Genomic DNA, 12150 nt, shown 5'->3' with positions numbered 1-12150 from the left:
CAGCATTTATAGAAAATTTTATTCATTGTTTTTAAAAGATGGCATGTCAAGTCATCAAGCACAAGGAAAGAAAGATTAAACAGAAAATACCTGGGTTATATATGGCAAAAGGTTCTTTTACAAGAACATTCAATCTAAAATGTCCTTTTTCTAAAGACTTTTTAATGTCTACAGTTCCACAGTTGCAGACATGAAACAGCAATTGCCCTGAATAGAGATGTATTTCCCAATTTAAAAAAATACCCAATTACAAGACATTTGTACTGACAGTAAACACAGAACAAAAGTAATATATTTAAGCATTTAATGTGCCTTTTTTATCAAGGTAGGTGAGAGATTGTGTGTATCAAAACAAGCGCTGTACGGCTATCGTTTAATATGGTTTACTTGAACCTACAGGGACACAGGTAAGAAACATTTTCATGAACAGAAGGATGGAGTATGTGTGCATTATAATAAACCAAGTTTGTGTTCAACCAACAGATGAGGATCTCCCATTACTTCACTCTGTGCCGGATCTGGAAAACAGGTTTAATATTTTAGTAATCCACAACTTTGAAAGAACAAGTATCAGCATGCAAGATACAACTTTTAACTAAGTGCAGCAGAAGGCTCGCTATTTGCTCCACACAACCCCCTGCACCCCACATGAACTGAAAACAGATCAGCACACCTCTAATTAACTGTTCACGTAGGAGGGTTGGGAATGAGGGCCTGGACAGAGGCCAGTGTTTTCTCCCTTGGCAACAGGTGATAAATTCTAACTAAACCTTTTATCAGCAGTGGAGATCTCATGCGAGCCCTGGATTGTACTCCTGAAGACAAGTTGTTTCCACTCTTTAAATTCTGCATAGGCACTTGCTTGGGCTCACCCATGTAAGAAAAGCCCTTCTGTATCAGACGAAAGGCCTATTGAGTGTCTCCCATTTCCTCACAGCAGCCAACCAGACACTGCTACCTATGGGAAGGCTACAGGCAGGTCATGAGGATCCCAGGATACGGTGTGAAGGCACACCAGGCCACCATCTTGCTGAAGCTAAGTAGGACTGGGTCTGCTTAATGCTTAGATTGGAAGCCACATATATGTATTCTTGGAATTCCACGAAAAAAGTATGGTGGGATAAAAATGCACAAAAAATACAGTTGTTTCCCAGTAACACAGTTGCAACAGTCATGTGTAACACATGGCTACACAGTGGGAGCCCAGCATGTGAAAAGTGGTTTTCATATTGGTGCAGCAACCTTTGAACAGGGCCTGAGGTTTAGAGATGTCTTGTGATCTTTACAATCCATTTTCTTCCCTGTAGCTTTAAAAAACTAGAATTTTCCCAATTTTTTGGAATTTTCCTTACCGTTCAGAATATCTTCGAAACCAATGCAGTCATAGTTGCCTTTCAAGATATCCAAGGACAGGTTAGAACTATTAAGGAAAGGAAGACGCTGGGCCTATAAAGTACAACAGTTGGTCAGGGAGATTTCGTTCAACAAATAAACTGTGCATGCGTAATTACTACCCAAATGAGGGACCTTGAAGATCATCTATTCCAACCCCCTGCAATGCAGGAATATGCAGTTGTCCCATACAGGGATCAAACCCACAACATTGGTATTATCAGCACCACGCTCTAACCCGCTGAGCTATCCAGGTCTGCTATAGTTGCAACATGAAGCCTTGCTTGATCATAAGTACAATCTTCTATGTGTCTACAGAGAAGAAAGACCTGTTGAGTTCAATGGTGCTAGTTTATAATATACCTATTTATGTCGACTTAACTGAATAAACTGATAATGGTTAATTAACTAGTGGTGCAATCCTATGTGTTCTTACCTGCAAATAAGCCTCTTTGAATACTGTGGGGCTTACATCCAAGTAAACATACACAGGATTTTGATAAAAGATTAATCAGGTGACAGTCCTACGTGACAAGATGATTATGAGGAAAATGACTCAGATCTTCCCCTTTATCTCCACTACCCCCAGGTTCAAAAGGGTTAACTCCTGGGCTTTCTCAGTTCAAATGAATCACTGACATTACAGTGGTTTTAAGTCTTAATCATTAAAACCAGTAAGAAGCTAATGCTATTTTATCAGGTGCTTTTAAAACATTATGCTGGGCAAAACAAATTACTGAAAACACATGAAAAAGCATACCTGCTTCACTGCTTTGAATTCCATTTGCAGCTTCAGCGGTGCATGCAGCCCTTGAATATTTCTCAGAGTAGAAAAATTCATCTTATCTTGATTCAATGAAAACTACAAAACAAAGTGTTAAGAATATACTTGTGTTCTAGAACAATTGGGGAAATGTGACTTCCCTTGTTAAAAAATGTTTATAATGCTTCACATAAACGTATTTTCCTAGCTTACTTTAAATACTTCCACTCACAGAAAAGCTAGAATTTATACGCACCCTTATCAATCCACCACAACATGCTCTTTCTGGCAAATGGAGTACATCTGACTCCACCTCATGGTGAAAGTAAAATACTGCCAAATAACCCCAATCCCATTCATGTTAATGTTAAATGAATTACTTTCAGTACTGAAGGAATGCTAACATCTGTGTGTGTGAGAGGAAGAGGTGTGTTTATTTGCCATCTTATAGATGCTTGAGTGATCCATCCATCTGACTATCCAAGCCCATTGTGGGAGCATTCCAAACCCAAGATCCAATGAAATGAGAGGAGTTTGGAATGAGCAGGTCTTACTCATCCTGGCTCAGCTGGAGATATGCTGGCCTAAATTCTCTATCCCGCCTGAGGCTGAAGTAAGTCCTGAAAAGGGGCTGTTCCTGGGAAATGGCAGGATGGGGAAGGAGGAGACTGACCCATATTCTGAGCTCCAATCAGCTCAGTCATGTGACCTAACAACCCACCATAAGTTACACTGAGAAAAAGGGTGGTAAGTAAAAGCATTTCAAAAGATTCTTTTGCTTCTGCCAGGCTCCACTGTTGAACAGAATATGTAAACAAGAAGAAAATATTCATGCCTTTGTAGAGATTTGAGGATAAAGGCAGATAGCCTCTATGCTTCTGCCTCATGGCATCTCCCTGTTTCAACTTTCCTTTCTTCCTTTCCTTACTGAGTCACTTATCAACCCCACTGTCTCTCTCTACCACATTCATCATTGTGGCTGCTAACATTTTGCTCCTCGTGCTGCAAACATGCATTTCTTTTCCCCCCTTCAAATCTCTTTTCAAGACCCTCTGTTAATATACATCAATTTATAAACTACAATAACCACATGATTTCTGTGCCACCTCCTATGCCACCCTTCTGTATTGCTCATCATGCACTGTTCAACCAGCTTGGATCTGCCCTTTCAAGATGGGTTGAAAGCTTTCCGATAGGGAAGACCCCCAACTGAAAATGCAATCCCATACATTGATCAGAAGTCCCACCAATCCCAACTGGGCTTACTCCTATGAAAGTAGCTTTGGGAGCGCAGCCTTTAGGTTTCAGTTCTGCCCCCAAAACACAGCAGGTGCCAAGTGTTAGAAAGGTATCTGTCCTGTAAAATTAACAGTTTTTTATCCACTGTTAACTGAAAAAGTGTATAGTATGGCCACGTCACACACATATTTAACTTGCATGATTTTAACTATACATGGGCAATACAGGGATGTTCTTGTGAAATCTCACAGGCAGTTGGACTGTCCCCTGAGAGCATCCCTAACACTTGGCTGTTTTTCCGCCAAGTAACTCCAAGCAGATTCAGCACAAAAAGAGATTTTATGCTCTCATCCTTGTTTCCCAGGCAAGGCCCACTTAGTGCTCTGGCTCTAGGACTGACAGGAGTTCTCTCTTTCTCTTCTCCTCACCAGCTACCTTACCCTCAACGGCTAGCTGTGGGGCAAATCCAATGGCAACACAGTTTTGGCTGCACATGGTTTTCACATATACACATTACCTCTGACGTGAGATATGGGACAACTGTATACCACTTGTGCTGTTTACAGTCCACGGTATAAAAAGATGAAGTGTACTTACATTTTTCTCTGATAGTTCCAAAGGATGGACAGGGAAAAGTTCACTCTTCACATTTGTAAAGCTATAAAAACAATGTACAGTATTAGTACTGCAACTTTTATCTCAAAGTATCATTCACAAAATATTTTGGATAGCAAATTCCAGGTAAAAGTTTTGTGGCTCTAAAGTCTGGAATTAATGGCATAGAATACATAAAAGAACTATTTTCTCTTCTCTAGTAGGATGGAAGTAATGATACCAGCTATGTGTGTGTGCAGGAAACAAATACTGTAAAGTCTAATGCCTGTTTGCATATTCTCTTGGAAGTGAGTCTCCCCATCTACAATGGGGCTATTATTTTTTATTTATTTAATTTGTATACCACTCTTCATTCAAGGCTTGCTGGGCAGTTCAATATATAAAAATACAAAATGAGACACAAAATAAATAATAAAATACATAATAATAAAAACAAAAACAAACCAGTAGCACCCCACATCCAATAAACATATTTAAAAGGCCAGAAAGGTTTTTGCCTGGCACCTTAATATATGCAATGAAGGTACCAGATGAGCCTCTTCAGGGAGAGCTTTCAACAAATGGTGAGCCACCACCAAAAAGGCCTGTTTTCACTCTGCCACCCTCTGGACCTCTCATGTAGGGGGCACAGGAAGAAGGGCCTCAGATGATGATCATAGGGTCTGGGTCAGTTTGTGTGCAGAGGAGTGAGTTGTCAACTTTGGCTTTAGTTTAATGTATAATAAAACTTTTTACCTTTCTTAATTTATAGGCAAAACAAAATGAACAGTCACCACACTCAACCTGAGTACAGCTACGTGTCAGCCTTAGCAATGATTTTTGCATTCTTTTTCAGGGATCTGAGCCAGAACAATATAATTACAAATAGAACAAACCCAGAGTAATATGAACATTTACATTTTCAGAAATGCAAATTATTGAAGCTTAAAACTGTACAGATGTTTTTTTAAAAAAACCTCTGGTAGTTGACACTGTTCTGAGTCAAAAACTAGTCCATTTGAAGCTATTTGATATGTAACAAACCTGTCCATAATAGCTAGCAACCATCTGATTTTAAAATCTTCTGACTGAGCACCTAGAAAATTCTGTAATGAATAAGAACCTTTCTCTAAGTTAATTGTATATCGGGCAAGACAGGATATACTATGCTTTGATTGAGCCCAATTCATCTTCGATCTGGCCTTATTCATATATTATTTGGTTGCTTTTTTCCAGAATGATGAAGTCAAAGTGACTTAAAAACAAGTGTAAAAACAAGAGAAAAACAACCTAAAATGCTCAGATATAATATGCATTACACAGATAGTTGTTTATTGCCCTACTGAATAAGTTACTGGTCAGATATTGTGTAAGTATAATTGCAAATTGAAATTCACATCTCAAAGGAAAAATAGAAAATTTACAGGGGTAAGCAGCCCTTTTATGTTCAGATTTACATTTAATATACCCATATACCCATCCAAGGACTCAGAATTCATCATGCATTCGAAGTCCGCTTTGGCATCTTAAGGAAAAATTACATAATGGATCTTCTGCTCAGAAATATCCTGAGATGACATTGCAGGGGAAATTGAATAGTTCAACAAGAAACTGTTGCAGCATTGTGCAAGGACCTTGAAGCTTATCCACAAGAAGATCATCCGCTTTTGTATTTTTTCCTGTCTCCTATTTTAATGCTTCCAATGCTTTTTTGTTTATCTGTTTTTCAGGTGGCCTTATTTGTCTGTGTATCTTTATGACAATTCTGGAAGGTCCCTTGAGTTAGAAAGGCACAGCATATTTTCATTAAAAGTAATAAACAATGGCGGACAATTTTTCTGGAACAAAACTTGATCACCACTGTAGTGTTTACTCTGCAGTGTCGCCACGGAAGCATGCATGCAGCTCGCATGGTGTTTTGGTGATGTCCAACAAGCCTGACAAAAGTCCAGTATAAACAAGCAGTGTCCCCAGAGAAGGTTCTTAAAATATCTACAACATACAGGGGAGCAGAGCAAAATTTATTTAACTGATAATCAGGAAGGAGCTCCCTGGGTGCAGATAGTATAAAGGACTGCCTTCTTCTGCCTGTATTCTTTCTGTAGTTCCAAAATATCTATTAAATAAATGAGATAATAGCTTGGAGAAATTGTGCTGAAAATACATATTAAATTACCAAAACTGTAAGGAGTATTACAGGTTTAAATATATAAATTCAGATTTGTTTAATCCCACATGAGGAAATCACAGGGACAATGTAAAAAAAAGATTACTTAGGACATTATTGTCCATCCTATCAATTACATTTGATAGCAAATATATAGCTCAACATGTTGGCTGTCATTTCACGAGACATCTCAAAGAAAGAGCTATGGTTTATTTTAACTAGTCCTAATGCCTTGCCCACGTATTTAGTGGAATGATTGCCCACATACATGCAGAAGCGCTGCATGCCTAATGCTGCCACTGAACAAAATAACACAACACGATGGTCAATAACAATGGCACTAAACACTATTTATAGACAAATGATCAGAAATTGCAACCAAAGTCTCTAAATCTTCTTAACCAGTCGCGGAAGAATAATTCAATATTCATCAATTCTTCATCAGCCAGACTTGTAAGAATTAATATGAGAAGGAGGCAGTTCAATTTCTTAACAAGCCAATCTTACACGTAAGTAAATATAAACGCTGTAGAAAATATGCTGTGGATCAGTGCTCATGTGATACTGTGACTTCTCATATTAATTCTTACAAGTCTGGCTGATGAAGAATTGATCAAGATTGGCTGATGAAGCATTGAACGAAACAGATTGGCAATCCGGAAACTCTGTTCCGGCGATATTTGGTGACAGATTATGTATATATCGAACTTTTGAATTATTCTACCGCAACTGGTTAAGAAGATTTAGAGACTTTGGTTGCATTTTCTGATCATTTGTATTATTCTATAACTAAGTGTTTAGTGCCATTGTTATTGGCCATCATGTTGTGTTATTTTGTTCAGCTTGTCTATATTGCAACACAGGGGTCTGTTTACGGATTAATGCTGCCACTGGTCTGTTTTGACAGAAGAGAGTTCTCTTCTTGTCAAGCCCAACCTATGAAAATGATTCTGCCCAGAGTCTCAGGGGAATGGGATCAGTTTCTAAATTCCACCTTCAAACTAGGCCAAACCAAGTTCACCCTGTTCCCGCTATGTGGGAGCTCTGACATTCACGTGGTCCCTTCATTCCATGAGGCAGGCTGCTGGGAAACTGCAGTTCTGTCTGCTTCTGGAGGAAGGAAGGCAAAGAGCTTTCCACCCAGTTCAAGAGGCTGAACTGGCTCCTCCACTTCAGGCAAGCAGGAAGCGCTCTGGAGACGGACACAAAATCTTGGATGGATCCAGTTTTAGTTCCACAATTCTGTGGAAAGAATCTATATTTAAGGCTCCTACTGTCAATAAATTTATGAAGACAAATAACTGGGTGTAACTTTGGAAGATCACCTCACGCAAATATTTAGTAAACAAATGTTTTGTATCTAAGGAACTGCCTGGCCCACGTGGGAGAGATGAGCTCCCTTTCCTTTTGAAGTCAGAGGTGCAGGGTGGGGACTTCTCTTAGTGCAGTCCTTCATCCAAGATGGATAGAAGAGGTGGAGATGGCCTATTTGGGGCTCACCACCTTCCCAGGTTAGCACTGCTGCAGATTGATGGGATTCATTTGCGAGTGGGGAAGTGAGAGCTTCTTTTTCCTCTCTCCTCTCAACAGTCTTGACCAAGCCACCTCTACACAACCCACTTGAAGAAAAGCAGACCAAGGACACAATTCATCCAGGAGGCAGAGAAAAACCATTTCAAACACACTTTGGATCTCCGTCATCAAGGCACACAAGGAATTCACCAAAGTATTTCAATGGCTTTCTAGTGCTTACCCTCTATTTATCACATCGCAGCTTTCAAATGCGCCAGCAGCTGAAAAATCAGAAACTGGAATACAGTCCTTCAGCTGAGATCCAAATGCTCTGGTATTCTGAAACAGAGATAAGTTACTATTAGGAATGTACAACTCAAGAATGCTTTCAAAATGACTGCTGCTAGGTACATTTGTTTTCAAGGGGTGGAATTCAATTTTGCGCTACTATAAATGTTCCATCTGTGCAAGCGTTTCAGCTTGCTGGACAGAATGATTCCCAACCACACTGTTCTGGGGGTGCTCCCAACTCTCCCAGAGCCAATTCTAGGGGGCATGGAGAGAAAGGCAAAATCCCTCTGTACAAGCAGAAGACCTTGTATGAGGCTTCTTTGCATGGGGCTTCTTAGATGAATCCCACCCAAGGAGTCTAATTTAGTAACTTTGTTAATTAGAGATCACACCAATCAATATTTAGGCTATTTTAGAAGGCAGGCAAGATCTGTAGAAAATAAAGTAATACATGTGTGTCGACTCCCACCAAAGTTACTTCATCTACCACATATGGACACAAATTTCAATTTGGGGAATATACCCAGCCAGATGGGCAGGGCATAAATAATAAAATTATTGTTATTATTATAATCCACTGTGATTTATTCTCAAACTGTCTATAAATGGCTTCATCATGGTGGTCCCCAATAACACTTACTTGCTGCTCATGGTATGTAAAAGAGTTTAAACCCAAATACAATCTCTCAGGTGTCTTGCATGTAAGTATTCTAATTTGCTGAACACTGCTTTGTTCTTCATGTTCTAAATCCCACTCTGATGCTCTTGAAGTGGTCTTCTGACTAAACTCTCCAAAAGCAATTCTAATATGGCAAGCTTAGCTCAACCAGACAGTTGCTAATGAAAATGTAAGCACTTTCCTACTAATCCCCAGGTGCCAGTCTGCCCACCTGGTTTAGAAAAAGGCATTCTTCCATCAATTGTACAAAGCAGGTGAGAAGAGAAAAGTGAGCACTGTCAGGCCTTTTATATTGAGTACTCTGCTTGCCTTTTGATTTCAAGAACGTGCTTACGAAATAAACATATTACAATGTTAATTCTACAGAGATAAAAAAATAAAGCAACAGAAATAGTGGGTCTAAAATCAGCTTAGTTAATATTTGTAACACAAAGAGAACACTATTATTCTCCATTGTTCTGTCCAGCATATCAATTTCTTCTCGATGAAAGAGATCAGACTCTAACACATTTTTGGAACTTTACATGCAGTTGTGAGCAGTTATTTACTATTAATAACACACCGCAGTAGACAAAAAACCAAGAAAAAAGTCCACAAAAAAGGTGAGGGGATACATAACAGACTGATTTATGAACAGACATACAAACTGACGCAATATGGGCTACCGGACAGGAGACTGGACTAGAAGTCAGGATTCCAGCAAGTATAAGCAGCATTTCTGTTTCCTTTCCCACCATCAGCTTTTCTTGTTTATTTTAGTTGTACATTGTTTGTGTCTCTTGCAATCAGTCTGTATAGTTTTTTGCACCACACACAATCCTGGCTGGAATCTCCAGGCGCTTCCTTTACACAAACATACACCTCCATTTTGCAAATATTTGGAGTGCATAAATTAAAAGCAAGCCGAATTATTACAGCACAGGGTCTGAAATTGGATAGATTAAGTAAATAAAAGGACTGAACTGCAGGAAATCCCTCCGACAGCGACACTGACACAACTGTTCTATTGCTTCCCTGTGGAAGTGAGATGTTTGCAAAGTAAGCCTGCAAAATCTTTGGGAATGGCCAGTAGACAGTGACCCAGCAACACTGGCAAATGAAGAGTAGGCCCATAACAGAGGAAATGTATTTTGTTGCTCTGGAGTGGGTTAATTTCCCCCCCTTAAAAATATTACACCATCCCTTAAGTTATGATGAAGCCAGGTGTCAATAGTGCATTTCACCCCTGTACTTTATACATCAATTGTGACAACTCTTTCTACCCATTACACCAATGGTGAACCCAAGCAACAACTTGTGTATAACAGTTACCCCACAATGCAATTCCTTTTTATCTTTAATTGGAACATTTCTACCTGTGGCTGTTCTGTTTACCATTTCTTCTTGCTATGAATTTACATTATATGGATGTTTGTTATATTCTCCACTACACCTCACTGACAGCCCGGTGCTGGAAGAGTCAATATCTGTACTCTATTGTATAGAATTCGCCACCTGTAGTTTATGGTGAATACAAAGGAGGATGCCAGATGTATCTGACACCAGCTGATCTTTTTTCTTCCTCTGTGCCTTTGACAAAAGCCTACCACGCAGAAATATGACTAGTGAAGAAAAAAATTACACCTCTTATCTCCATCTCAGGAAAAACCATACAGAAATTTAGCAAGTGAGGCTTTCTTGGCACAGAGTGACTTGGTGGAAAGAGTTTCACCAGCTACATTTATGTATTAAAGCCTCCCCCCCCATACATAAAGAAAAAGGCTACAATCCTACACAAGAGCATTACTCCAGTAAATACAAATAGTGAGATTCCTGAGTAACTGTGATAAAAAGGGGAAATCTGGACAAAGAGAAGCAAAACAGAAACAATTTTTTAAAAAATAAATAAATCTCAAAGGGCACATCCACGGCTGGATTTAGGTTTGATGAGGCCCTAAGCTACTGAAGGTAATGGGGCCCTTTATACGTCCAGCGGTCCTTTGTTAACAACAAATTGTCGGTTTTTTAATGTTGAATACATGCTATTTGCGGGGCTCACTACTTACATCATAGGAGCCTACACAACACAAAACACTGTTGCTGTATGTAGGTTTTATTTTATTTTTTATCTTATATTTTGGAACTGTACATCTAGCTTTTTTCCCTTTAAATTTTTTTGGGGGCCCCAAGCGAGTGGGGCCCTAAGCTATAGCTTGTTTAGTTTACAAGTAAATCCGGCACTGGCGCATCCACTTATAGCAGCGTCCAGGCCATGACTTCCCAGCTCCCTCTTCACGGTGAAGACATGTGCACGTCTGCACGCCCTAGAAATTCGGCAGGCGGGAACCCCTTCCAGACAACGCATGTTGGAAAAGAGAGGGGGCTTCAATGCGAAGTGTGCGCGGGGGGGGGGCATCTCTCACTAGGATCCCCCAGGCCAGCCTCAGCCCGGCCGCGAATAGGGAGAGAAGGAGGGTCGTAGCTGAGTGAGGAGGGCACCCCCTTCGCACGCAGAAAGCTCCGAGTTCAGTCCCCGGCACTTCCAGGTGGGCCTAGGAGGGACCGTAGCCTGAAACCCCGGGGAGCCGCTGCCAGTCAGTACGGACAATACCGAGCTGGGTGGACCAACGGCTCTGACTCGGCATTAAGGCTGCTTCCTATGTTCGTGAGGCGGATAAAGAGAGGACCCCCCCTCCCCTGGACTCCCCCCCCCCCGGCTATCGTGACGCCAGTTCGCCTGACGCCCCCAGGGTGACCCGGCCCCAAGACCACGTTCTTCGACTGAATGCCGCTTACCATCTTTGCACCGTCACCCGCTCCCTCTTCCTTCCGCCAGCTACGAGCGAGGGCAGTGACGTCGCGCGCGCGTGCGCACGGGATGGCTCTCGCGAGAAGTGTTAAAGCTCGGGCGGGAACGAGCGAGGGCCGGCGAGGTAACGGCTCCTGCCTCTCGGCGTCGTGTCGAGGGAGCGTGAGGGGAGCGGCGCGCGGTGTGCGGTGTTTCCCCTTTTTCGCCCGCAGCTTTTTCCTCAGCCTCAAAGGTTCAATACGCCCCTAGCTGATAATAACATTAAAACCGTCTGAAGGGCCCCGGGACGGAGGGCGACAGCAGAACTCCAGTAAAACGCAATAAAGGCGACGTGTGAGGCATTTTTTTTTTAAAGCTGAATTATTATTTTTTAAGCTGAGAAACAAAAGCAGCGGTTCAGAGACGAGTAACAGCCCTTTAAAAACGCCTAAGCGACCAAGAAAGCGTTGCAGCCCTATACTTGAAAATAACGTGTTGGCGCCAGTCCAAACTCGGACAAAAAATACCTCAGCGCAACCTTGGAACACCTCAGAAAGGGTTCAGCTGCGCTTTGTAAGTGGCTGCTTAACGCGGTCTGGCTTGCTTGCTTTGTTTGATTTTGCTGTGTTACCATCTTGGTATTGTATGCTTCCTGGAGGTAATTTCACAATGAAAAGCGAATAACAAGCTTTGTATAATACCAATACATTGTAAAACTGTAAAAACAATAAAGCGGATATTCTTTC

The 12150-nt window shown here is 41.1% G+C and overlaps 1 protein-coding gene across 1 annotated transcript; it reads right to left on the bottom strand.

Annotated features, from left to right (window-relative positions):
- Positions 1-11604, bottom strand: POMP (proteasome maturation protein). The gene is made up of 6 exons (XM_028726406.2): positions 11413-11604; positions 7909-8006; positions 3992-4052; positions 2153-2254; positions 1353-1446; positions 1-518 (listed from the first exon to the last, which is right to left on the bottom strand). Exons 1-6 carry the CDS (start codon positions 11413-11415, stop codon positions 451-453), a joined length of 426 nt encoding a protein of 141 aa, XP_028582239.2. The 5' UTR covers positions 11416-11604; the 3' UTR covers positions 1-450.
- Between the last annotated feature and the right edge of the window lie 546 nt (positions 11605-12150).

The sequence above is a fragment of the Podarcis muralis genome, chromosome 4 (genome assembly GCF_964188315.1).
Source record: "Podarcis muralis chromosome 4, rPodMur119.hap1.1, whole genome shotgun sequence".
NCBI lineage: Eukaryota > Metazoa > Chordata > Lepidosauria > Squamata > Lacertidae > Podarcis > Podarcis muralis.
This window is presented reverse-complemented; position numbering and strand designations above follow the sequence as displayed.

Excerpts from the sequence above, each read along its gene's own strand:
- POMP (XM_028726406.2), bottom strand. Across the intron at positions 1,447-2,152 it reads AATTCAAAGCAGTGAAGCAG|GCCCAGCGTCTTCCTTTCCT; the intron begins GTATGCTTTTTC and ends TGTACTTTATAG. Across the intron at positions 519-1,352 it reads TTTCGAAGATATTCTGAACG|ATCCGGCACAGAGTGAAGTA; the intron begins GTAAGGAAAATT and ends CCTGTTTTCCAG.